Source organism: Chlorocebus sabaeus, chromosome 17 (genome assembly GCF_047675955.1).
Source record: "Chlorocebus sabaeus isolate Y175 chromosome 17, mChlSab1.0.hap1, whole genome shotgun sequence".
Classification (NCBI taxonomy): Eukaryota; Metazoa; Chordata; class Mammalia; order Primates; family Cercopithecidae; genus Chlorocebus; species Chlorocebus sabaeus.
The window spans coordinates 11,076,595-11,103,718 of NC_132920.1; the positions used below are offsets into that span (position 1 = coordinate 11,076,595).

Below are 27,124 nucleotides of genomic sequence, written 5' to 3' on the forward strand. Positions count from 1 at the left end.
CTTTTTTTTTGTCTTTTCTCTCTGAAACTTCTGGTAGTTGTATCCTGGACCTCTTGGATTGATTCTTTCATTTTATCTTTTTATCTCCTAATTCCCTCCTCCCCCTTTCTTCTGGAGGATGTTTGGGGCTTTATCTTCTGTCTCTTAAAATGAATTTTTAGTTGTAGCTGTCTAGTTTTTAATTTCAGAACTTTGTTGTTATATGATCAGCGTTGGACCTGGGCTAATCTGTGACTGTGTGATCAAGTCACACAGCTGGCGTTGCCGCTTACTAGCTGTGTGGCTTGAGCAATGCACTCAACCTCTCTTATTTCAGCTGGTAGGTAAATTCACAAATAATTCAGGAATCCTGAGGTTCAACTGTGTTTCTGCTTATTTATCTTACATTAGGTACTGTAACTGTAATAGAGCTGTTTCTCGCAATACCAGGTTGCGTGAAGAGGTTTTATGGTAGGGCTTCTGAAGGAGGAGATGGAAGGAAACTCCAAATCCATCTTGGAGGGGTTTGGGGCTAGGGTTTAAGGGTTTTGGAGTGGGCGGATTGATTGGTCAAAGAACCCAGGGGTGAAGCTATGGGACAGGAGATGAAGACACTATTCTTGTGCTGATTTGATTCCTCTGTAGGGTGTCTTTAAACTGGTCATAAACTGGTGACAGCTGTTTTACTGTAATTCCAGAACCTGAAAAATGTCTTAAGCAATTCTTTTTTTTTTTGAGACAGAGTCTCTTCTGTGGCCCAGGCTGGAGTGGAGTGGCACAATCGCCGCTCACTGCAACCTCCGCCTCCTGGGTTCAAGTGATTCTCATGCCTCAACCTCCCAAGTAGCTGGATTACAGGCATGCATCACCACACCTGGCTAATTTTTTGTATTTTTAGTAGAGACCGGGTTTCACTATGTTGACTAGGCTGGTCTTGAACTCCTGATCTCGTGATTCGCCCACCTCGGCCTCTCAAAGTGCTGGGATTACAGGCGTGAGCCACCGCACCTGGCCTCATCTTAAGCAATTCTTAAAAGCCTTATGATTCTAACTCAAAAATCTTATTTTTAAGAACCATGGAGATGCAAATGGACAGTATCTAGCGTATTGTGACTTTTGGTTACAAGAAAATGGGTCAAAGTGCAGCTTGATTAAACTATATTGCTGTGCAGAATTCTCATTAACCCTGTGAGGATGACTTTGGTACAGGTGAATATATATGAATTAATTGACTTTTGAAAAAATCAATTTTTAAAGATTAAATTTGGTTTTAGAAATTTAAACTATCCTTAGATTAATACAGTTTTACTTAGGATGATGTACATATTTCAAAGATAGTAGACTGAGGTAAAACGTGTTGATTACAGAAAAGTGTGAACAAATTTTGTAGGTTGTCTAGTTCATTGGTTTTCATACAATTTGCAAAGATGTGTTAAGAAATCAACTTAGGCACATTAGCAGTTTAGAGAGTTTATTTGAGCAAGGGTGATTCATGAACAGTCAGTGCCAAACTGCGAGCAACTGGGTCTTTACTGCAGAGGTACAAGGGGGAAACTTTTATAAGGTGCTCACACAAGCAAGACAAAGAAAATACTTGGTTAAAGTAGAAAGGACCTAGTTAGAGGTTAGTTGGTGGTTTCTAATTGGTTAAGCTTAAGTTTTCTTTGGCTGTTTACACTGAGTTGAGTGTTAGTTTGCTTGGTGCTGGAACCTAAATGGTGGAACTGTTACCAGCAGCAAATCCGATGGGTCTGCAGGAAACTCCATCCTTGCCCCCCTGGAGGAGAGGAGGGAATTTGGCCGGGAGACGTAAGGTAGCCTGACAGTCCCAGGCTCAAGTTTTAGAGCAGGAGTGAACGTTGTAGAGTAAGAACAAAAGGAAGCAAAGTGCGCTTGAAGAGAGCCAAGCGGGCGACTTGAGAGATCCAGTTGCCCTGCTAGGCCCTTGATTTGGGGTTTTATGCATTAGCGTGGTTCCAGGATTTCCATTTCTCCTCCTCTGATTTTTTGTGGGGGCGGGCTGTCTGCATGCACAGTGGCCTGCCAGCACTTGGGAGGGAGGGGACGCACGTGCAGTGTTTTTACTGAAGTTGTGCACGTGTTCACTGGAGGAGTTTTTCCCTTGCCAGTCAAGCCTTCCTAAAGGAAGGTCATATGCGACTTAAATGCCACTATTTTGCCTCTTAGGGTGCATGCTTGAGCCTGCGCGCCCAACTCCTGAGATTTTATCAGGAAGCTGCCGATGACCGGCTTCAGGTGTTTCCTATCTATTGGGAGCCCATCTTTCCCTGGCGCCAGCTGCCATCCATTATTATGTTAGTGACACAGCTTAACAACTGCTTGACCATCACCTGATGGTTGCTTGACATTCCTGGTGAGGGGGCCCTCCCCTGCCCTGCTCATGTCTGACTAGCTACCTGCTCCAACATTTCCTCCCCGTCAAGAGTCCAAGACCCAATTATTTGGGAAAATGGACGAAGGTCAGTCTTCTTTAACTGCTTCCTGCTGACAGAGGGGCTGTAGTGGTTGTTCTGTGGGTCTTGGCCTCTTGCTAGCTGTCAGGGCAGGATGGCTCTGTGGATTGACAAAAGCCGTATCCAGCCAGATCCACAGGAGACGGGGCACGATTTCGCCTCTGTTGTGTCCCACTAGTGAGCAGTCTAGGGGCCCTCTTTAGAAGGGTGACTCTTGAATATTGCGAGGACGGCATCCCGCACTGTTTGTCTGAAGCTTTATGGCCTGAAGGCGAGAGGAGACAAATTGAGTTATTAGATTTAGGAGACATGGGCCAAAAAGGAGCAAAAGTAGGAGACTAACAAGTGGGCCTATAAAGGGAAGAACCCAAGAGAACCATTTCCAAGTTCCTTCCCAATTTAACCAACCCTGAGTGGCTCGTTCCCGTAAACTGGAGGCTTGATTTAGGAGTTGTCTGATGTTGTCTTGTACTTTTCCTGATTGATTCACCCAAAAGCAACATTTTTCATCTAAGGCCAAACAAATTCCTCCCTGTGCTGCCGTTAACATGTCTAGTCCTCGACGATTTTGGAGGACTACGGCTGCTAAAGAGTCGATTTGTTCTTGCACGGTCGTTAAGGTTTTAGCCAAGGTGTCAATGTTCTTGGCTATTTCCTTTGAGAGCTGGCTGTAGGTGAAGGAAGCTTTTGTGATTCCAGCAATTCCGGTTCCCGTACCGGCTAGAATGCCGAGTCCCGCGAGAAGGGGAATGAAATGGATTGCCCTCCTCACCCTGGGCAGCTGGGAATTCCCATAGATTGGTATTGGAAGAGAGAGATTGCCAGGGGCTATGAAGATGTCAGGGGTTACATAGCCTATGGTACAAGTTCCAGTCCAGTTAGTGGGGAGGCATTGGTGAATCGACTGGCCACAAATATAAAAGGCTCCTTGAGTTTTAAGGCATGTAGAGATATGGAAATGAAATAAGGGGGTGAGGGAGGTTCCAAAAAATTCTGAGACTGCTGATATGCCCAGGTAGCTGGTGGCTATAGTCATGCCTGCTAAGACTTGGATGCAGGGTGTTTGGCTCTGGTTAGCTCCCTTGGTTTTATTTTCCCAAAAAAGAGAATTTCGAGTTTGGTCCAATAGAACCCATTCTGCTGGAGAGCTGAGGTTGGGAATTTGCAGGCATTGGTTGTAATCAGCAGGCCGAAACCAGAAATTTCGAGTTCTACATGAGCTTGGGCGTCCCTGGCAAAACTGGGTGGATTTATCTAGCAAAGTTCCCTGAGGAAAAGTGATATTTGGAGGTTTGGGGAATCTTGGTTGATGGCGGAATTGGTTGTGGGTGTATGTTTGATAAGTCTGTTGGTGAGGATCTACAGTGAAAGTAACATTACAGACTGTACTTGGAAGAGTGCCTACATTTGTTCCATTTTTCCTTTTGGCTGTAACACAAATAGGGGCTTTTCCCATTAAGTTGATATTCGTAAAGATGGGTCCGAAAATGGGAGGTTTCTGGCGGATATCAGGGAAATCTTGCTTTACCGTTGAAAGAAGGCTGTTTGCAGGCGTCATCAATCCTTTCAGATTAGGGTCCCATTGATAGGAAATATGTAATTCCGCCTCTATGCTTGTCCATTCTCTGGGCGAGGCTGGATAAGCTGTCCCTGGCGTTTCAGTGGAAGATCTAGTACATAACCAGCAATTGGTGGAGTAAGGGGATCCTGTACTTTGGAGCAGTTGCTGAGCTTTTTCCAATAACGAGAAATCAGGATGGCGGTAGGCTGCTAGTAAAGGCGTGAGAATGAGAACCAGCAGGAGCAGGCCCATGGTGACCTAAGAGAAGCTGGTCACAAAACGAGCTGCCAGTGGAACTCCTGCTGGTGTACAAGTTAGGGTTAAAATAGTGATAACAATCAGAGCAGTTGCCGATACAGTTTCTAGTATTGGGATCACCTTACTTTGAGGCGAAGGGATGTTGGTGGGGCATTACTTATCTTTTTGTTTAAAGAGGAATTTTAGATCTTCCAGTGCCTCGCAAGTGTATTCTGGAGCTGAGGTTGCTGGTTCTGGCTCTGGTGTTTAAGGGCTTTTCCACGGCTTCACTTGAGTGTGATGGATCTAGCTGGCAATCTCCAGTACTGTAATGGCTGTAGGGGTAGATAATAGAATGGTGAAGGGGCCCTTTCAGATAGGAGTTTGTTGGGAATTTGGGGTTCCATCCTTCCAGACATTAATGAGAAGTTGTAAGCGTACAGGATATAGAGGTGGGGATTTTTCCCCTTCAGATTTTGGTTCGTTTGTAAACCATATTCCCAGAAAGCCTGCGAGAAGCCTGCTAAAGAAGAAACGTAGTGGGTGACTTTGGCAGTTTTCTTCAGCTAGTAATGTCAGAATATAGGAATGGCCTACCATATAAAGCCTTGAAGGGGCTTAATTGCAAGGGAGCCTTAGGGGCAACAAATCAGAAGGAGGGCTAAAGCTAAGAGGTCCACCCATGGCTGTGCTGTTTCCTCGCAGAGTTTGTTGGGGATATGTTTGAGGATTTGGTTATTTCTTTCCACTTTTCCTGAAGATTACAGTCTCCTGGCAGAGTGAAGCTTTATGTCCAGGGCACTACTAACCTGTTGAGTTAATTGGGAAATGAAGGATGGACCTTTGTCACTCTGCAATGACCTGGGTTGCCTGAACTGAGGAATGAGTTCCTTTAGGAGAAATTTAGCTACCTCCTGTGCCTTTTCAGTCCTTGTGAGGCAGGCTTCTACCCATCCTGTGAAGGTGTCTACACAGACCAAGAGGTACTTACACCTGCGGTGTGCAGGGAGCTGAGTGAAGTCCATCTGCCGGTCCTCTGCAGGGTATGTACCTCTCCTTTTACTGATGGAGAGGCTTCCCCGTATGGGGATTATTTATAGTGCACAAAGTGCAGGCTTGACAAACCTGTTGAATAGTTTTATTTACTCCTGAACACCCATTTACAAATTTGCCTTAGACTGTCTTTTCTAAAGTGGCGGGAGTCCTGTAAACTCTTGATGATTTCCATTGGAAGGTTTTAGGTAGACGGAAAAGTTCTCCCAACCTATACCATCCATTGGTTTCTTTTCAATACCCATGTTGGGTGGCCCAATCTGTTTCTTCCTTAGTATATTGGAGAGAGAGCAGTTGCATTGGAGAGAGAGAGGAGCAAGGCCCCCATGAAGGTATCTTTTGAGATGCCTGTCTCTTTAGCTGTTTAGTCATCTAACCTGTTTCCCCATGTAATTTCATCGGAGCCCCTTTGGTGTCCTTTACTGTGCACTATTGCCAATTCCTGGGGCAAATGAACAGCCTCCAATAGCTCTAAGATTTGAGGCCCATACTTAATTTGAGTATCTGGAGCTGTTAGGTACACCCTCTCCTTCCAGATAGCCGTGTGGGTGTGAAGCACCAGAAATGTGTATTTGGAATCTGTATGTACTCTTTTTCTTTCCCCTAGTTTAGGGCTTTGGTCAGCGCAGTGAGTTTGGCTAGTTGCACAGAGATCCCCGGGGACAGAGCTTTAGCCTCTATAACTTGGTGAAGGGACATTATAGCATACTCTGCATAGCTAGTTCTATCCCTGACAAAGCTATTCCCATTTGAAAACCATATGTCATCTGGATTATCTAGGAGCTGATCTTTTTAGTCTTCCTGGCTGGCATAAATTTGGTTAAGTATCTCACAACACAAATGTGGTGTTATGGTCTCCTGGTAGTGGCAGTAAGGAAACTGGGTTAAGGGTGGAACACTGCTCAACTATTGCCTATGGGTTTTCTAACAACAAGACTTGGTACTTTAGGAGTCTGTTTTCAGACACCGTGTATCCTCTGTCTGCAAGGAAATTTAGTGTTTTGGACTAGATGTTGGATTCCCAGTTCTCTTGTTGGGTAGCAGATTAACAGGTCGTCCATCTATTGTAGGAGACACTCTCTCCTCTCAAGACTTAGGTCCTGCAAATCTCTAGCCAGGGCTTGCCCAGACCAGTGGGGACTGTCTCTGAAACCTTGGGGAAGCACTGTCCAGGTGAGCTGTTGACTCCTTCCTTTTCATTCTCCCACTCAAATGCAAATAGAAATTAGGAGGATGGGTCGAGGGGGAGATACAGAAGAACGAGTCTTTAAGGTCTAAGACTGGAAACCGCTGAGCATCTGGAGGTTGGGGAAGAAGTACGTAAGAGTTGGGGAGCATTGGGTGTAGTGGGACTATTTATGATTCGCAGGTCCTGGACTAGCCTATGTTCTTCATTGCTCTTTTTAACAGGTAAGATGGGGTGTTACAGGGTATTAGTAATCCATGTTTTTGAAATTTTTCAGTGAGAAGCTGAAATCCCTCTTAGGCCTCCAGCTGAAGAGGAAACTGCTTTCTACAAGGATAGCTAGAAGGATTCTTGAGCTGAATTACTATAGGCATTGCCGTTATGGCCTTTCCTGTTATTCCTGAGGCCCAGACCTCTGGATCAATGGAAAGGTCTGTGAGCAGTTCATCCTTGTGTATGGTTTCCTTGAGGCAGAAGATTGCATTTGAAAAAGGGGGTGTTGGCCCTGGAGGAAAGGTTAACTGAGCCCCTAGTCTGAACAAAATATCCCTACCCAAAAGGTGTGTAGGGTATTCTGGCATCACTAAAAATGAATGAGAAAAGATGGTTTTCCCCCATGGGCAGCACAGAGGAGGAGTAAACCTCCAGGTTATGAGCACTTCATATTCTCCCAGGAGGGTAATTGCCTGGGAAAAGAGGTAAGCACTGAGCAGGCAGCCCTCATGTCCAAAAGAAAACTTACAGTCCTGCTAGGCACATCCAAGGCAGCCCTTGGCTTTGTCCCTTCAATAGTGATATTTGATCCAGGAGCCAGCTGGAGCGTAGTTGGGATGTCCTGAAGGCCTTTCATCTTTCAGGGTAGTCCTGTTTCCCAGTGGCCAAGCTTGTGGCAATTGGAGCATGGAGAGCTGGGGGTGGGGGTCCCCATTGGTTTGGGCACTGCCTTCTTGTGTGGCCTGGCTCCCCACAGAAGTAGCATTTGGGCAAAGGGGTCTGCCTGGGGCTGGCCAGAGGTGGCTGGCAGGTTTGCAGGGCAGTCAGTAGTTGGAACTGTCGCTTTTCCTTTTGCCTGTCCTTTTCTTGAGCACTTTCTTCCTCCTCCTGGTTCTGGTTGTAAAAGACCAAGGAACCTACTTTGCAGATCTCAGGCATAGGGGTACTGGGGTCCAGTGCTAGTTTCTGCTGTTTTCTCCTACTATCTGGGGTTGTTTGAGTTAGGGAAATGATCCTTTATGAACAATTGTCCTTCTAGTGGATCTGGGTCTAGGTTAGTATGTTTCACTAGGGCCTTTTCTAGCCTCTTTAAGAAAATGGTGAGGTTTTCATAAGGCCCTTCATCTGTTAAGGCCAATTTGTTACAGTTCACAGGCTTTGCTCTGCTAGCTTTCATTCCTTCTATCAGACGGAGGGACTTGTGGTTCCTTGCTCGTATACTCCCCTGGATATTGTAATCCCAGTTGGGGTTGACCTGGGGAACTGTGGTGGCCCCCACAGGGTAGCCACCAGGGTCAGTCATGTGCATTGTGTTTGCAAATTGTTGAACCGCCACTATAATGGAGTCACATTCTCCCTTAGGCAGAGTTTGTCCTAGTATGACTGAGACGTCCCTCCTGGTAAGTTCATATGTTAAGCCCAGTTTAGAAAACACTTTGATATATTTGTCAGGGTCCTCCATAAACTCCCCTAGTTCCATTTTAATTTGGCTCAGGTGTTGCACAGTGAGTGGAGTCTGGACTCTAGTGGGTCCACTGGGACCACTAAACCTCCTGAATGGGACATAAGGGGACGGTGTCCAGAGGATGGCCCTGGGTAGGGAGGAGAAGGCTTCTGGGAGACTTTGATATAATTGGGTAGAAGGGGCAGTGGGGCTTGAGCTCTGGGTAAACCTGATAAGGGGACTCCTGAACCGATGGGAAGGGTTTGCATGACTATGGCTGTGGATCTGTTTTACAAGCCAGACCTTTTCAGGGTTGTTTCTTAGGGCCATGAAGACCAGGACATAGGGGATTTCTGTCCATTTTCCCTGGTGGTAGCAAAACAAATCTAGTTGATGGATCATATTTAAATTTGTGCTTCCGTTTTCTGGCCAAGATTCCTGGTCCTAGAACTTTTATTCAAGCCAGGCTGTGTTACAGAAAAAAGCCTTTTCCTTTGTAGGGTTTGGGAGTCAAACTTTTCCCAGTTCTTGAAGATGTATCTGAGTAGTGTGTCCTGTGGTATGGAGACTTGATTACCCATCCACAAAGAGAGAACAGAGGAGAGAAGGGAAAAAGAACGCAACCCCTCCAATTTCCCTACCGTCTTTTTCCTGAACTTACAGCATACCAGAGTGGGTAGGGCGTTACCCCATTCATCCATTTTTCCTTTGCGTCTGGCAGTGTCCCCCATTCATCCTAAGGGTTCCAGAATGAACCGGTGCTTACCAGGTACCCCTAACCTTGGTCCCATCTTGTTTTATGGAGGCACAATTACCCGTTTGCAAAGAAAGAAAAGAGGCGAGAAAAGGGTGTCTCCTCTTGTTCTCTTAGTCCTGTGCCTATGGCAGACCACAGTGAACAGGGTGCCCCCCCGCAATTCATCCAAGGGGTTCTGGAATGAGCCAGTGTTAACTGGGTACCCCTACCCTGGTCCCATCCCCTTTCTGGACCAGCCTGCATCTGTGTTGCAGTGGTAGCCTGTTTTGTGTTTGTAGCCTGGAACTAGTCTTCATCTCTGTTCTATGGGTACTTTGGTCTCTTGCATCTGCCTCCTTGGGTGTCCTATATCCTTGTCTCCATGACCTTATAGTGACTCTTGTTCAGAGCTTTCTAGCGACAAAATGATTATCTCTTTTCTCAGATTCACATTTCCCATGTTCTTTAATTAGACGAGAAGCCTGTTTCTCTGCCAATTGCTGCAAGGGGGCTGGCCTTCCCTCCCTTCAAATACAACTTTGAAGGTCCTGATACATACTGAGAAGGGCGTGGAGGTGATTAGAGGAATGGAGGAAAATTTGTATTTGGGATTCTTCATCCTCCCAGGGTAACATGCAGAACAAATGCTTAAATAGATAGAACAATCCTTCTGCTACAGGAGGAAGCAGGAGGAAGCAAGAGGAATACTCATGGAAAGCCTTCATACGCTCGTGGAAACAGCAGCCCTTGGATTTGAGAGCGCAATGTTTATTTGCCCTCTTGACGTAAAGGAGGAACCTCTGGAGGACTTGGTGTTTGGGATAAGGGTCTGCAAATGGCAGAGAAAGAATATTCCGTCCTCCCAAAGGGGTGCTAACTCAACAAAAAAGAAAGTGGGTGGGGTCCTTAAGGGCCACAGAGTGAGGTCCTATGCAAGCAAGCAAACCACTTCAAAAGCCAGTGAAAAACGTGGCCCTGGAGCATCACAGGGATGAAAAGCATATGGTAAGTCATAAGTAGCTGGCAGAGCTGAGGTTCTGATTAGTGTCTGTCCCGGCAGTGAGCCAACAGACAGGGAAAGGGTTGGAGGTCGTCCGAACTGGTAGGGTAACAAGTATAAATATCAAGGGACATCCATAAGGGAGCCCATCTCTTGGTTGCCAGGCTAACACAGCAAGAGCTGCGGGTGCATGAGTAAGAAATAGGGAGTGTGGGTTTAAGGCAGAGAAGAAAGTTGCAGGGCATGCAAAGTAAGAACAGAGAAAAGGCAGACTTACCCCCAAGGCAGTTGGTCCAATGGGTGTGCAAGGTCATTTTGGAATACATACAGAGAAGGGAGAATAGGTGGTGGTGGGTTTTTGGGAAAGAGCTGATTTTAGTTGAAAAAGCAGAGGAAACCCCAGATACTACATGGGGGTAGGTTTTAGCCCTACCACACTCATCAGCCTCCTGTCCAGGGGGATCATTAGTGTCTCAGGTCTACTCAGTGGAGACTCCAAGGTCCTTCCCACCCCTGCAAGCCATCCTTCAGGGTGAGCAGAGAGAGCAGCCAAGGGGAGCAGAGCCACTGTGGCTGAGAGGAATTGTTCTAGGGGTTGGTTACTAAGCAGGAGAGTGCAAGAGAAGAAGGAAACCACATATGAGGGTTGAACGCCTCTAGCCAAAGAAGGCAAGGCGTAGAGATGTCTTACCATTAGGGAAGGTATCCGAGTCACTGCACCACTTGAGAGATCCAACTGCCCTGTTCAGCCCTTGACTTGGGGTTTTATACATCAACATGGTTCCGGGGTTTTCGTTTCTGCTCCTTGGATTTTTGTCTTGGGATGGGCTGTCTGCATGTGCAGTGGCCTGTCAGCACTTGGGAGGAGCCACATGTGCGTGTGTTTACTGAAGTTGTGCGCATGCTTTCTTGAGACATTTTTCCCTTATCAGTCAAGTGTTCCTAGAGGAAGGTCATATACTGGTTAAACTCTGTCCTTTTGCTTCTTAGTGCGCATGCTTGAGCCCACTTGCCTAGCTTCGGAGATCTTATCAGGAAGTTGCTGATCACCAGCTTCCGGTGTTTCCTGTCTTTTTGGGAGACTGTCTTTCCCTTGTACTGGCCTCCACCCATTATTATTATTTTAGAGAAACAGTGTAACAACCGCCTGATCATCACCTGATGATCACCTGACATTCCTGAGGTGGGGGCCCTCTCCTGCCCTGCTCATGTCTGCTTGACTACCTACTCTAACAGAGCCAGCTTAACCTAATGGCCTCCTGATTGAACTGCTTTCTTTTTTTTTTTTTTTTTGGAAACATTCTCGCTCTGTCTCCCAGGCTGGAGTGCAGTGGTGCAATCTTGACTCACTGCAACCTCCACCTCCCGGGTTCAAGTGATTCTTGTGCCTCAGACTCCTGAATAGCTGGAATAACAGGTGTGCACCACCATGCCCAGCTAATTATTGTATTTTTAGTAGAGACAAGATTTCACCATGGTGGCCAGGCTGATCTTGAACTCCAGACCTCAAGTAATCTGCTGTCCTTGGCCTCCCAAAATGCTGGGATTACAGGCATGAGCCACTGCACCTGGCCCAAACTGCTTTCCATAAACATACAACATGCTTTTTGTGTTTGACTTCTTTCTTCCAGCATAATGCTTTTGAAATCTATTTGTGTTGTGTATATCAGTAATACATTGTTTTTTATTGCTGAAAGAGTATTCTATTGTGTAGATATACCACAATTTGTTTATTCATTTACTCATTGATGGATATTAAAGTGGTTTCCAGCTTTTGGCTGTTATTATTATTGTTATTTTATTTTATTTTATTTTTTTGAGACAGGTTCTTGCTCTGTCGCCCAAGCTGGAGTGCAGTGGTATAATCTTGGCTCACTGCAACCTTTGCCTCCCGGATTCAAGCCATTCTCCTGCCTCAGCCTCCCAAGTAGCTGGTATTATAGGCGCCTGCCACCATGCCTGGTTTTTTGTTTTTGTTTTTTTTTTCAGTAGAGACAGAGTTTCACCATGTTGGCCAGGCTGGTCTCGAACTCCTGACCTCAAGTAGTCCACCCGCCTAGGCCTCCCAAAGTGCTGGGATTACAGGCGTGAGCCTGTAGTAATATTAGTAGTGGTTAGTAGTATTATTAACATTCAATTGCAAATCTTGGTGTAGACATATGTTTTCATTTCTCTTGAGTAGCTTCATAAGAAACTGCCAAACATTTGCATTGCCAATAGTCGTGTGAGAATTTGTTACTGCGCATCCATCACCAACGTTTGATGCTATTGTCTGTTTTTAATTTAGCCATTCTAGAGAATGGGTATTATACTTTTGATTTTTGTTTCCTTAATGACTAATTATTTTGAGCATCTTTTATATGTTATTTGCCATTCTTTCTACCTTCTGTGTAAATCATCTGTACAAGTTTTTTCTACTCATTTAAAAAATTGTGTTACTTGTCTTTTATCAAGTTGTAAACAATTCTTTATTCTGGATACAAGTTTGTTTTGTTTTTTCTGTTTTTATTCTATCTGTTTTGCAAGTATTTTCTTCTATTCTGTAGCTTATCTTTTTATTTTTTTTTTTTTGAGACGGAGTCTTGCTTTGTTGCCTAGACTGGAGTGCAGTGGCACAATCTTGGCTCATTGCAGCCCCCGCCTCCCAGGTTCAAACGATTGCCCTGTTTCAGTCTCCCCAGTAGCTGGGAATTACAGGCATGTGCCACCGTACCTGGCTAATTTTTGTATTTTTAGTAGAGGCAGGGTTTCACCATGGTGGTCAGGCTGGTCTTGAACTTGATCTCAGGTGGTCCACCCACCTTGGCCTCCCAAAGTGCTGGGATTACAGGTGTGAGCCACCGCACTTTTTTATTTTTAAATGTCATTTGTTTTATGTTGTTATTGTTTGGTAAGTGCTGCTTATCAAGTTTTTAAGGTATGACATATAAAGTTATTCTTTTTTTTTTTTTTTTTTTTTTTGAGACAGAGTCTCACTCTGTCACCCAGGCTGGAGTGCAATGGCGCAATCTTGGCTCACTGCATCCTCTGCCTCCTGGATTCAAGTGATTCTCCTGCCTCAGCCTCCCACATAGCTGGGATTACAGGTGCGTGCCACCACGCCTGGCTAATTTTTGTATTTTTAGTAGAGATGGGATTTCACCATGTTGGCCAGGCTCATCTTCAACTCCTTATCTCAAGTGATCTACCTACCTTAGCCTCCCAAAGTGTTGGGATTACAGGCAGTTGAAGGTAGTTTTACCTTTTCTTCCCAGTGTGTACATTTGTCTTTTAGCTTTTGCCTCATTGCACTGGCTAGGGCCTTACAATGTTGCAAGAAAGGAGTGAGAGCAAACCTTCTCCCCGATCTTTTGGAGTAAAACATTTAGCTTTTTACCATTAAATGAGTTATTAGCTGTAGGATTTTAATAGATATTCTTTATCAAGTTTAGGAAGAAAACTTCCCCTTTGTTTCTGTTTTGTGGGGATTTTTCTTTTTTAAAAAAATCAGGAGTGGATATTGGATTTTTTTTTTTTTTTTTTTTAATTTTTCTGTATTGAGATGGTCATGTACTTTTTCTCTTTTCCTTTTTTTTGTGACGGAGTCTTGCTCTGTCGCCCAGGCTAGAATGCAGTGGTATGATCTCGGCTCACTGCAACCTCCTCCCTCGGCTCACTGCAACCTCCTCCTCCCAGGCTCAAGTGATTCTCGTGCCTCAGCCTCCTAAGTAGCTGGGATTACAGGCCTGTACCACCACACCCAGCTAATTTTTGTATTTTTAGTAGAGACGGGGTTTCACCGTGTTGGTCAGGCTTGTCTTGAACTCCTGACCTCAAGCGATCCACCCACCTCGGCCTCCCAAAGTGTTGGCATTACAGGCATGAGCTACCACGCCCGGCTGTATTTTTTCTCTTTTAAGTCTGTTAATATGATGGATTATGTTGCATTTCGAATGTGAAAGAACCCATTCCTCAGATAAACTTGCTTTGGTCATGACATGTTATCCGTTTTCTATACTGTAGGAATTAATTTAGTAAGCATTTAAGATTTTTCTGTTTATATTCATGAGAAATACTTGAGGTTTTCTTAAGCACCCTTGTCTGGTTTTGTCATAGTGTTAATGCAGACCTTATTACATGAGTTGGGCACTGTTCCTTTCTTTTGGATTTTTGGAAGCATTTACATACAATTGGCATATTGGTTTTCTATTGCTACATAACAAATTGCCACAAATTTAGCAGCTTAAGACAACACACAGTTATTAGATATCAGTTTCTATGGATCAGGAGTCTCCACCTGGCTTAGCTGGGTCCTTTGCTCCTAAGGCTGCAGTCAGGGCCTGACTGTGTTCCTTTCTGGAGCTTAGGTTCCTCCTTTAAGCTTATGTGGTTGTTGGCAGGATTCGGTTCCCTGTGACTGAGGACTCAAGTTGGCTCACCTCTTCGTGCCAGTTGAATCTCTGACACCAGGGAGGGTCCCAATCCCTCTTTTAAGGTTTTTACCTAATTGAGTCAGGCCCACCCGAGGTAATTTCACTTTCGAATAACTAAAAAATCAACTGATTGAGACTTTAATTGTAGTTTCAAAATCCCTTCGTCTTTACCAAATAATATAACCTAATAAAGGGAGTAACTGTCCCATTACCTTTGCCATATTCTGTCTTGTCTTGTCTTGTCTTTTTTTTGACAGAATTTCACTTTTGTTGCCCAGGCTGGAGTGCAATGGCTCGATCTTGGCTCACCGCAACCTCCGCCTCCTGGGTTCAAGCGATTCTCCTGCCTCAGCCTCCCGAGTAGCTGGGATTACAAGCATAGGCCACCACACCTGGCTCATTTTCTTGTATTTTTAGTAGAGATGGGGTTTCTCCATGTTGGTCAGGCTGGTCTCAAACTCCCAACCTCAGGTGATCTGCCTGCCTCGGCCTCCTAAAGTGCTGGGATTACAGGCGTGAGCCACCATGGCCGGCCTCCCTCCCTCCTTCCCTCCCTCCCTCCCTCCCTCCCTCCCTTCCTTCCTTCCCTTTTTTCTTTTTTGAACAGGGTATCACTCCATCACCCGGGCTGGAGTATAGTGGTGTGATCTCTGCCCACTGCAACCTCCACCTCCCAGGTTCAAGCTGCTACAGGCATACACTACCACGCCCAGCTAATTTTTTTTTTTTTCTCTAGAGATGGGGTTTCGTCATGTTGGCCAGGCTGGTCTCAAACTCTGGGCCTCAGGTGATCCACCTGCGTCAGCTTCTCAAAGTGCTGGGTTTATAGGCATGAGCCACTGCTCCTGGCCAGTTTTGCCATGTTCTGTTGGTTAGAAGCAGATCAGTTTCTACCCACACTCAAGAAGAGGAGTCATATAAAGATTACACAAAGGATTGACTCATTGGGATTACTAGAGTGTGTCTGTCACATTTGACCTAATTTCTTTTGTAAATGTTTGGTAGAATTCATCTGGGCTGGGACTTTTCTTTTTGGAAAGATTTTCAACTACGAATTGAGTTTCTTTATTAGATATTTGGCTATTCCACTTACCTGTTTCTTCTTGAATGAACTTTCATAGTGTTTTGCAGTCACTGTGTCTGTTTACTCTGAATTGTATAATTTACAGGGATAAAGTTTATAATGTTTCTTAATTAGCCTTTTAGCACCTGTAGGATCTGATATTGGTTATTTGTGTCCTTTCTTGTTTGTAATTGGCCTGACTAGAGGTTTATAAATTTTATTGATCTTTTTCCAAGAACCACCTTTGGTTTGATATTTTTCTCCCTATTGCTTGTCCATATTCTGTTTCATTGGTTTATGCATATATCTACATATCTTTCCTTCTGCTTATTTTGAGTTTAATTTGTACTTCTTTCTCAAGTTTCTTATGGGGAAAGCTTGGGTTATTGATTTTAGACTTTTCTTATTTTTAAGAAAATAGATATTTAATGATAATTGTTTCTTTTTCTTTTTCTTTTTTCTTTTTTTTTTTTTTTGAGATGTAGTCTTGCTCTGTCGCGAGGCTGGAGTGCAGTGGCGTGATCTTGGCTCACTGCAACCTCCGCCTCCCGGGTTCAAGCGATTTTCCTGCCTCGGTCTCCTGAGTAGCTGGGACTGCAGGTGCCTGCCACCACATCCAGCTAATTTTTGTATTTTTAGTAGAGATGGGGTTTTACCATGTGGCCAGGATGGTATCGCTCTCTTGACCTCATGATCCGCCTGCCTTGGCCTCCCAAGGTGTTGGGATTACAGGCGTGAGCCACCGTGCCTGGCTGACATTTAATAATTGTTTCTAAGTATTGATTTTGACTTTTAAATTTTTATTCAATTCAAGATATTTTCTAATTTCACTTGTGATTTCTCCCAGGCACCATGGCTTATTTAGAAGTATGTTGTTAAATTTTGAATATTTTTTCTTTTCCAGATACTTTGTTTTCAGTTTCTAATTTGACTTTTTTATGGTCACACAATGTATTTTATATGATAAAATTTAGGAGGGTTTACTTTTACATTTAATGGGACTTATTTTATGATATAGAATATGGTTTATCTTTTTTTTTTCTTTTTTTCTTTTTAAGTCAGGGTCTCTCTCTGTCACCCAACTGGAGTGCAGTCGCAAGATCTCCGCTCACTGAAATCTCTGCCTCCCCGTTTCAAGCGATTCTTGTGCCTCAGCCTCGCAAGTGGCTGGGATTGCACGCCCGGCAAATTTTTGTGTTTTTAATAGAGATGGAGTTTCACCGTGTTGGCCAGGCTGGTCTCGAACTCCTGACCTCAAGTCATCTGCCCACCTCAGCCCTCTAAAGTGGTGGGATTACAGGCATGAACCACCACCCCTGGCCAGTATATGGTTTGTCTTTGTGAACATCCCATATATAATTGAAAAGAATGTTTTTTCTGCTATTGATCGAAATGTTCTATATATCTCAGATCAGTTTGGTTGAGGGTTGCTTGGTACTTTTGTGAAAGGGCACCGGCAGCTTTTGCCATACAGTAGCTACTGTATTATATAGTAGGACTCTTCAGAGCAAACATTGAACTCTGTAATGGATCAATTGGTCAAATTAATTAAATCTTGGTAGTTTGGGGGGTGGGATTGGGACAGGGAGAATAAAAGTTGATTTGTTTTGAGTATCTACTTTGTGCCAGGTGCTGTTTTAAGGCATAGTGAACACACTGGAAAACTTATTAAAGCATACATTTCCTTTCCTTAAGAAACTTGTGTCTCATAGGGAAGGTGATCAGTAGTATGGAGGACGGAAGTGAGCATGAGGTGCTAAAGCAATTACCCAAAACAGGTTATATTGAAGTAATAGTATTGTAGAATGATCTAAAAATTATATATTAGTAATGCTTAAAATTCTCAGTTACAGTGGTAGTAGTCTCATGTCTGTATTGTTTGCCTTAGAGGGGAGGAGGTTGGAGCCTATGAGATAGTAACAGTGCTAATATTTGATGAGTATTATGTTTTAGGCATTCATTTTAGCTTGTTACATGTATTAACTTTTAATTACCGCATACTCTTTGAGAATGGGTACTGTTATTCACATTTTATAGAACAGGAAACTGAAGCACGTAGAGGTTAACTTGCCAAAGTCAGAAATAAGTCATTGAGTTTTAGGATTCATGGAAGAACATTGTGGTCTAACACGCCTCTGAGATATAAGAAATTATGGTGACAATCCAGTTGATAGATACAAGGATGTGATCTAGGATAGAGAATGGCGCTAGGAATGTAGAGAAGGAGACAGACGTGAGAGGGTTCATTAAAATAAAATCTGCAGCACTGGGATAAGATAAAGTGGGAACAAAATGCTGAAGAGGAACTCTTTTCTGCCATAGAGATGGGGAGAGAATATACTTGCCCCAAAGAGCTGTTGGATGGAGACAGACAGCAGACACATGTGCGTGTGCTCTCTCTCTCTCAGCCTCTCTCAATCTCTCACTCACTCGCTGTTTTTGAGATGTCTTCAAACTAGCCAGGTAGAAATTCCCTCTTGAGGTTCAGGAAAGGTGGAAAGTGTGGATGAAAATTTGGTCCTCATCATCTGTAATAACGATGATATTTGGATCCATGGCAGTGTTGTGATCACCAGAAGAAGAGAACAGAAAGAGAGAAGAGATTTTAAAAGGCAACTTGAAATGTCTTATGATTATTGGATAGAAAGGCTTTGGATTTGTAGGTACTATGGCTCAAATTTGTGTTGATTTGGTAGTGGCAACTCCAGGGGCTTAACTTCTAGCATTGCCTAGTGTGTCATTGAGAAAGGGGTGTGCAGTAGAGGGAGAATTTTAAGAATTAGAAGAGCTTGGCTTACTTGGTTTAGTCTGCGTTTAGGACTTGGACATACTATCTCACAGATGAGCCTTTGCTGCCTTCAGAGTAAAATGGAAATAAAGTAATAAGATTGAACGTGGAAAAGAGCTTTTTATAAATGTGAAATCTGTATTGAGCCAGTCAACTAGCTACTTAGATAGTATCATGAAGGTGAGATTATATAACTCCATTGGAATGATTCTACAATTTACAAATATAAGAATTTGTGGTTATACCGCACCTGGGCTTTTGGACTGAAAATACCTTGGGTAGTGTGTCTTAGTCTCTTTGGGCTGCTGTAACAAAAATACCATAGACTGGGTAGCTTATAAACAATGAAAGTTTATTTCTCATGGTTCTAGAGGGCTGGAAAATCCAAGGTCAAGGTACTGGCAGATTTAGTGTCTGGTGAGGGCCTGCTTCCTGGTTCATAGATGTCTCTTCTCACTGTGTCCAAACATGGCAGAAGGGGAAGGAGTGAGGGAACTCTCTGGGGTGTTATTTTAATAAATGCATTAATCCCATTCATGAGTCTCCACCCTATGGCCTAATCACCTCCCAGAGGCTTCACCTGCAAATACTATCACATTGGGGATTAAATTTCAATATATGAATTTTGGGGGCACACAAACATTCAGACTATAGCAAGTAGCAAAATGGTATTCTCATTCTCTAGATAGTGCCTTGTGTTTTAGTCATACTGTCACCATGAAAATCTGAGAAGTTTGATACACTGTTAAGATTCATTGCTGTGTCTTATGTAGCTGGCTGTCTTCAAATGTCATGAGTCACTGTGTGCCTTTATTTTCTTATTTAGAAAATGGGAATAATGATTGCTGGTCTCATTCAGATGGATTGTGTACAAGCACAATGATTGAATGTAAAAGCACTTTGTGAACTGATAACTGTATAATTGAAGGTGAAATTACACTTCTCCCCTAGGTTTGTGGTGTGTTGATGGTGATGGTTCATCACTCCAGTTCATCTATCACAACCCTTCTGCTGCCAGCATGTTTCTCTTACATAGAAAACAATTTACAGTGTGTTTAATGAAATTCATCATTTGAACAAATGCTTAGTTATTGGCACACAGAAGTGAGTACTCTTTTGCTTATCTCAGAATACACACCCTCTATTGCTTACTAGTTATTCTGGCATACAACGCCAGACTGAAGCAAGACATAAACTTCCTTTTAAGCTGAAAAACTGCAAAGCTCATTTTAACAGTCAGTGTATTATGGACTGTCCTTTGCCCCTCACGTCTCCTTTCTTCTCACTGTCTACTGTTTCTGTCTTACGAAATCCCAGGACGTGGTTCTAGACCCATGCCCATAGAATAAGTGTTAAGAAGTTTCTGATACGTGCCTTTTGGGTCTGGGTGGGAGGAATTGTATAAGCTCTACTTCTGTAAGAAGTCTGTTGTAGGCATGCAGGGTGCAACTGGTAAGTCTTTTTCAGAAAAAGGCTGCCTGGGTTTTAGTGGTTTTGCTTCCTTCATTCCCCTCTCCCCCAAAATACATATGCACACCTGGGAGAAGTTAGTCACTAGGGCCCCGAGTCCAGATTAGGTTGGTCTATATTTATGGTTATACAGGTGCCTCTCCCCCTCCCAACACACACACCTGCATACACACACCCCTCTCCTGGTATTTGCTGCTCTCTTACCAATATCATGTAAAGAGTGATGCTTTATTTTCTATTACATAACTTTCCACTTGTCTTCTCTTCCACTCATTGTTTACAAGAGAATGAGTTCTGAATGCATAAGTGCTGTATTAAACCATTCTATTAACTACACATAATACAGTTCTACTTGGAGCAGGATACAGTCATTCTTTATGTCCACTACCGACTATCCATGATGTCGGTCATCATATCCATGGTCCCCCTGCAGCATTGCTCCACTTATCAGCAATGTCTGGCCAGTTTCTTTGTTGCTCCCCTTACATACATACCTACACTGTCTCACTAGTAAATACTGATTTTGCCTTAAGCTGTGTTTTCTCAAGTACAGTCTTCTCAGGTTCTCTGGTCAACTGTTGTTCTGTCTATCCTCCATGGACACCCCACTGCTAATCTTTTTCTTCTTTTCCTTGGCCAGTCTCCACAATTGATTGGCAGCAGCACTCATGCTTCTTTTTCACTTCTTTTTGTCTTTTCCAAGGCTGCATATGTGTCAGAATCATCTAGGGAGCTTGAAAACATGAATCAGCACAATCCCTGGAGACTGATTTTGGGATATCTGGGATGAGCTCTTGGCAATCTGCATTTTCTAAAAACTCCTCAGCGGATTTCGAAGTCTGAATGATCCCTCTTGTGAAGGGTGCAGTGTGGTAATCACATACCTTTAACTCGAATCATTGCACTGGATAATAATTTTGAATTCGCCTTACTTTTATAGGCGTTCTTTTCCCTAAAAGGGAAAATACGACTCCTGTCCTCTTGTGACCCTACCTTGCCCCGACTCTGAGTAGTTCCTCTGCCCTAGAGGTGGAGGGCTTTTTGCAGTGTGGACCAAAGGTTAGGCCTATCCTCTTGTGAGCCCACCTTCCCCTGACTAAGTAGTTCCTCTGCTCTAGAGGTGGAGGACTTTTTGCAGAGTGGACCTTTATCAAAGGTCAGGCCTGTGTTTTAAAGGAATTGGGACAGATTCCAAGAAGATTGAAGGTTTTGGTTAGACATTATCTAACAAAATATTATTGCCTGCCTGGTTTTTTTTTTTTTTTTTTTTTGAGACGGGGTGGCTCCCATGATAGAGGCCATCCTCCAAGAGCCTATTGTCTCGTAAAGGTGGAGGAGATATCAAGATATCATTACTGGGCATCTTTTCCCAGGCTATTCCCTTCACTCCCCTTTAATCTCAAAAAACACCCATGTCAGCTGGGCATGGCAGCTCACACCTGTAATCCCAGCACGTTGAGAGGCCAAGGCGGGAGGATCACTTGAACCGGGAGTTTGAGACCAGCCTGGGCAACAAAACAAGACCCTATCTCTACAATAAATAAAAATTAAAAACACCCATGTCCTCTCAGGGATGGGCCCTATATTCATGTTCACTGTACCTGCTCCTGGGGCTAATGCTTGAACTCAGAGATTCTACGTTGTGTTTTTTCTAAGTTTGTGTTTTAGAAAGCTGGGGGGAGGAGGAGCAATCTACAGAGAGAAGCATAGAGGAAAATGGAGCCAGTGTGCAGAGAGAAACAGATCATGCTGAGCAAATGACCTCAGTTCATGAGAACCTTCTCCTAGTTCTCGTCCCTCGTAAGGGCGCTTCCTCTGGTGCTCTCTGAGACACCCGCCTCTGTAGCTTTTAGTAAATTCCCCTTTTTTGTTTAAGCTGTCTTTGGGATTCTCTAACTTGAACTAAAAGCTGCTTTATTAAAATAACAAGAGATGAACTATGTATGTGACTTTCTATTTCATGTTACATTTATCATAAGATGATTACAAATACCATAGCTAAATAGATTTGAGCCCTATTAGCAGCAAGGAGTGTGGCATACCAGAAGTGTGTGACACAACAGTTTAGTTCAACTGAATAACAGTTTGGCCATTAGATGATATGTGCAAAGCGTTTTCTTACAGTTCTTGTCTCAGAATTTTAAAAGTTAGCTATTATTATTTTTATTGTTACATAATAATCATACATATTTATGGAGTACATATATTTCAATACATAAATATAATGTACCATGATCAAAGCAAGGTATTTAGCATATCCATCAACTCAAACATTTACCATTTCTTTATGTTGGGAACATTTCAAATCTTCTAGCTATTTTGAAATATACAATAAATTATTGTATGTATTTTTTATTTTTGTGGGTACATAGTAGGGTATATATAGGGAGTACATGAGATATTTTGATATAAGCATGCAATGCATAATAATCACATAAGGATAAATGGGGTATTCTCTACTTCAGGCATTTATCCTTTGTGTTACAATTCTTTTATTTTCTTTCAGTTATATTTATAAATGTACAGTAAGTTATTGTTGACTGTGATCACCCCGATGTGCTGTCAAATACTAGATCTTACTCATTCTATCCAAATATGTTTTTGTACCCATTAACCGTTCCCACTCCCTGCCCCTTCAATACCCTTCCCAGCCTCTGGGAACTATCATTCTACTTTCTATAAGTTCAGTTGTTTTAATTCTTAACTCCTACAAATAAGTGAGAACATACAAAGTTTGTCTTTCCGTGCTTGGCTTTTGTCATTTAACATCCTCCAGTTTCATCCATGTTATTGCAAGTGACAGGATCTCATTCTTTTCTATGGCTGAATAGTATTCCATTGTGTATATGTACCACATTTTAAAAATCCATTTGTCTGTTGATGGACACCTAGGTTGCTTCCAAATCTTGACTATTGTGAATAGCACTGCAGTAAACATGGGAATATAGGTATCTCTTCAGTATATTGATTTCCTTTTTTTAGGGGGGTAGGTGGGGAAATACCTAGCAATGGGATTGCTGGATCATATGGTAGTTTTATTTTTAGATTTTTAAAGGAACCTCCAAATTATTCTCCATAGTGGTATTACTAACTTATGTACACAATGTTTCCACCAGCATTGTACAAGGGTTCCTTTTTTCTCCACATTCTCACCCAGCATTCATTATTGTCTATCTTTTGGATAAAAGCCATTTTAACTAGGTGAGATGATATCTCATTGTAGTTTCGTTTTGCATTTCTCTGATGATCAGGGATATTGAGCACCTTTTTATATACCTGTTTGCCATTTGCATATCTTCTGAGAAATGTCTATTCAGATCTTTTGCCCATTATTAATTGAATTATTACATTTTTTACCTATAGAGTTGTTTGAGCTCTTTATATGTTGTAGTTATTAATCCCTTGTCAGATTGATAGTTTGCATATATTTTCTCCCATTCTGTCGGTTGTCTCTTCATTTTATTGGTTGTTTCCTTTGCTGCACAGAAGCTTTTAAACTTGATGGGATCCCGTTTGCCCATTTTTGCTTTGGTTGGTTGTGCTTTTGAGGTATCACTGAAGAAATCTTTGCTTAGACCAGTGTCCCAGAGAGTTTCCTCAGTATTTTCTTATAGTAGTTTCATAATTTGAGGTCTTAAATATAAGTCTTAAGCTGTTTTGATTTGATTTTTGTATATGGTGAGAGATAGGAGTCTAGTTTCATTCTTTTGCATATGGATATCCAGTTTCCCCAGCACCATTCAAGAGACCAACCAGTTTTATACCTTCAGGTGATTTCTTATCAGTAATGTCCTTTTCTTTCAGGTTGAAGAACTCCCTTTAGCACTTCTTGTAGGACAGGTTTGGTGTTGACGAAATCCCCTAGCGGGAAAGTCTTAATTTCTCCTTCATGTTTGAAGGATATTTTTGCTTAATATACTGTTCTAGGATATTTTTTTTTCCCCCTTCAGCACTTTAAATATGTCATGCCATGGCCAGGCATGGTAGCTCATGCCTGTAATCCCAGCATTTTGGGAGGCCGAGGCTGGTGGATCACCTGAGGTCAGGAGTTTGAAACCGGCCTGGCCAATGTGGCAAAACCCCATCTCTACTAAAAATACAAAAATCAGCTGGGCATGGTGGCGTGCACCTGTAATGCCAGCTACTTGGGAGGCTGAGGCAGGGGAAGCACCTGAACCCGGGAGACAGAGGTTGCAGTGAGCCGAGATAGTGCTACTGCACTCCAGTCTGGGCAACAGAGTGAGACTCCATCTTAAAAAAAAAAAAAAAAGCCTGGTGTGGTGGCTCACGCTTGTAATTCCAGCACTTTGGGAGGCCAAGGCGGGTGGATCCCTTGAAGTAAGGAGTTTGAGACCAGCCTGGCCAACATGGTGAAACCCCGTGTCTACTAAAAATACAAAAATTAGCTCGGCGTGATAGTGCACACCTGTAATCTGTAATCTCAGCCACCTGGGAGGCTGAAGCAGAATTGCTTGAACCTGGGAAGTAAAGGTTGCAGTGAGCTGAGATCATGCCATTGCAATCCAGACTCCAGCCTGGGTGACAGAGTGAGACCCTGTGTAAAAAAAAAAAAAAAAAAAAAAAATTCCCTTGCCACTTTCTCCTGACCTGTGAGGTTTCCACTGAGAGGTTGACTGCCAGACATGTTCAAGCTTCTGAGTATCTTATTTGTTTCTTTTCTCTTGCTGCCTTCAGTATCCTTTCTTTGTCCTTTACCTTTGGGAGTTTGATTATTAAATGCCTCGAGGTAGTCTTCTTTGGGTCAAATCTGCTTGGTGTTCTGTAACTTTCTTGTACTTGAGTATTGATACCTTTCTCTAGGTTTGAGAAGTTCTCTGTTATCTCTTTAAATAACTTTGTACCCTAATCTCTCTCTCTGCCTCCTCTTTAAGGCCTATAATTCTTAGATTAGCCCTTCTGAGGCTGTTCTCTAGATCTTGTAGATGTACTTCTTTTTTCTTTTGTCTCCTCTGACTGCATATTTTCATTTATTTTATTTATTTTGAGATGGAGTCTCGCTCTGTTGCCCTGGCTGGCGTAGTGATGCAATCTTGGCTAACCACAACCTCCGCCTCCTGCGTTCAAGCGATTCTCCTGCCTCAGCCTCCCGAGTAGCTGGGACTACAGGTGCACGCCACCATGCCCAGCTAATTTTTGTATTTTTAGTAGAGACGGGGTTTCACTATGTTGGCCAGGCTGGTCTCGAACTTCTGGCCTCGTGATCCACCTGCCTCGGCCTCCCAAAGTGCTGAGATTATAGGCGCGAGCCATGGCGCCCAGCCCTGGCAGCGTATTTTCAAATAGCCTGTCTTCAAGGTCACTAATTTTCTTCTGCTTGATCAGTTCTGCTGTTGAGAGGCTCTGATGCATTCTTCAGTATTTCAGTTGAAGTTTTTAGCTCCAGAATTTCTACTTGATTTTAAAAAATTACTTCAATCTTTTTGTTAAATTTATCTGATAGGTTTCAAATTCATTCTGTTGTCTTTAATTTTATTGAGCCTCCTCAAAAGAGCTATTTTGAATCCTTTCTCTGAAAGGTCATATATCTCTGGGAGTGGTCTCTGGTTCCTTAATGAGTTCATTTGGTGAGGTCGTGTTTTCCTGGATGGTCTTGATGCTTCTGAACGTTTATTGGTGTCTGGGCATTGCAGAGTTAGGTGTTTATTGTAGTCTTCACAATCCGGGCTTCTTTGTACCTGTCCTTCTTGGGAATGCTTTCCAAGTATTTGAAGGTACTTGGGCATTGTGATCTAAGTCTTTGTTCACTGTAGCCATGTCTGCATTAGGAGGCATCCCAAGCCCAGTTATGCTGTGGCTCTTACAGACTTGTAGAGGCACCACCTTGGTTGTCTTGGGTAAGATCCAGAAGAATTCTCTGAGTTAGCAAGCAGAAACTCTTGTTCTTTTCCCTTACTTTTCCTAAAATAAATGGAATCTCTGTCTGTGCTGAGCTGCCTGGAGCTGGGGAAGGGGTAACACAGTCACCCCTGTGGCCACCACAGCTGGGACTGTGCTGAGTCAGACTCGAAGCCAGCATAACAGTGGGTCTTGATTGAGGCTCATAGTGACCACTGCCTGGCTACCACTTACGTTTCCTCAAAACTCAAGGGCTCTACAGTCAGCAGGTGATGAATCCAGTCAGGCTTATGTCCTTCCCATTAGGGTGGGGTGAGTTCCCCGCTAGCTGTCTGGGAGCCAGGGCCAGGAGTTGGGAAACTTACAGATTTACCTGGTGCTCTCTGTTCTACTGCAGCTAAGCTGGCACTGAAGCTGCAAGACAAAACCCCTCCCAGTCTTCCCTTTCCTCAGAGAACTGTTTCCTTGTGGCCACAACTGCGCTAGGCCCACAGGGATTACTGTCTTCCAACCACCAGTGTTCACTCGAGGCTCAGTGTATTAGTCCCCTTTCATGCTGCTGATAAAGACATACCTGAGATTGGGCAATTTACAAAATAAAGAAGTTTAATTGGATTTACAGTTCCACGTGGCTGGGGAAGCCTCACAATTATGGCGGAAGGCAAGAAGGAGCAAGTCCCATCTTACATGGATGGCAGCAGCCAAAGAGAGAATGAGGAAGACGCAAAAGTGGAAACCCCTGATAAAACCGTCAGATCTTGTGAGACTTATTCACTACCAGGAGAATAGTATGGAGGAAACTGCCCACTATGATTCAGTTATCTCCCACTGGGTCCCTCCCACAACATGTGGCAATTATGGGAGTACAATTCCAAAAGAGATTTGTGTGGGGACACAGCCAAACTATATCACTCAGTTAGCTTGTGGTGAGATTTGGGTGGGGACACAGCCAAACTATATCACTTAGTTAGCTTGTGGTGAATGCTGTCATGACTTAGTCTCTCCTTCAGGACAGTGGACTTCCCTCTGGCCCAGGGCAGGTCCAGAAATGCCATCTAGGAGCCAAGACCTGGAACTGAGGACACCAGGAGGCTGCTTAGTGTTCTGTCCCACTGTAGCCGAGCTGGTACCCAAGCTGCAAGACAAAGTTCTCTTCACTCTTTTCTCTCCTTTCCTTGAGTAAGAGTTTCTCCCCATAGCCACCACAGCTCAGAATGTGCTGGGTCACATCTGAGGCCAACATGGCTCTGAGTCTCACTCAAGGCCCTCAGTAAGTACTGTTTGGCTACCACTGTTGACTATTTAGGTTCCAGGGGCTGTGTACTAAGCAGGCAGTGAATCCTGCTAGGAGCAGGTCCTTCCATTCAAGGCAGCAGATTCCCATCTGGCCCAGGGTGTATCTGGACATGTCAGCTGGGAGCCAGGGCCCAGAATGGCAATCTCATGACTCTGCTTGGTACCCTGTTCTAGTATGGCTAAGCTGATAACCAAGTTGCAAGACCAAGTCCTCTTGACTCTCTCCTCTCCTCTCTCCTCAGACAGAGGGAAGAAGTCTCCCCCAGACCTGCGAGCTGTACTGCTTGTGGTTGAGGAGTGGTAATGCAAGCACTCCTTTGGTTGCCCCAGGTGGTGTCTCACTAGGTCGTGTGCTC

General features: G+C 43.5%; 2 protein-coding genes across 2 annotated transcripts in view; one reads left to right on the forward strand and one right to left on the reverse strand.

The window, feature by feature from the left end:
- The window catches only part of SMIM13 (small integral membrane protein 13), a 42,829-nt gene that overhangs the window by 5,649 nt on the left and 10,056 nt on the right, over positions 1-27,124 (forward strand). The gene's annotated exons all lie outside the window — the stretch shown is intronic.
- On the reverse strand, positions 1,434-10,736 carry ERVFRD-1 (endogenous retrovirus group FRD member 1, envelope). The gene is given in 2 exon segments (NM_001305098.1): positions 1,434-4,586; positions 10,575-10,736. A coding segment is annotated over 1 exon segment (1,614 nt). The 5' UTR covers positions 4,267-4,586; positions 10,575-10,736; the 3' UTR covers positions 1,434-2,652.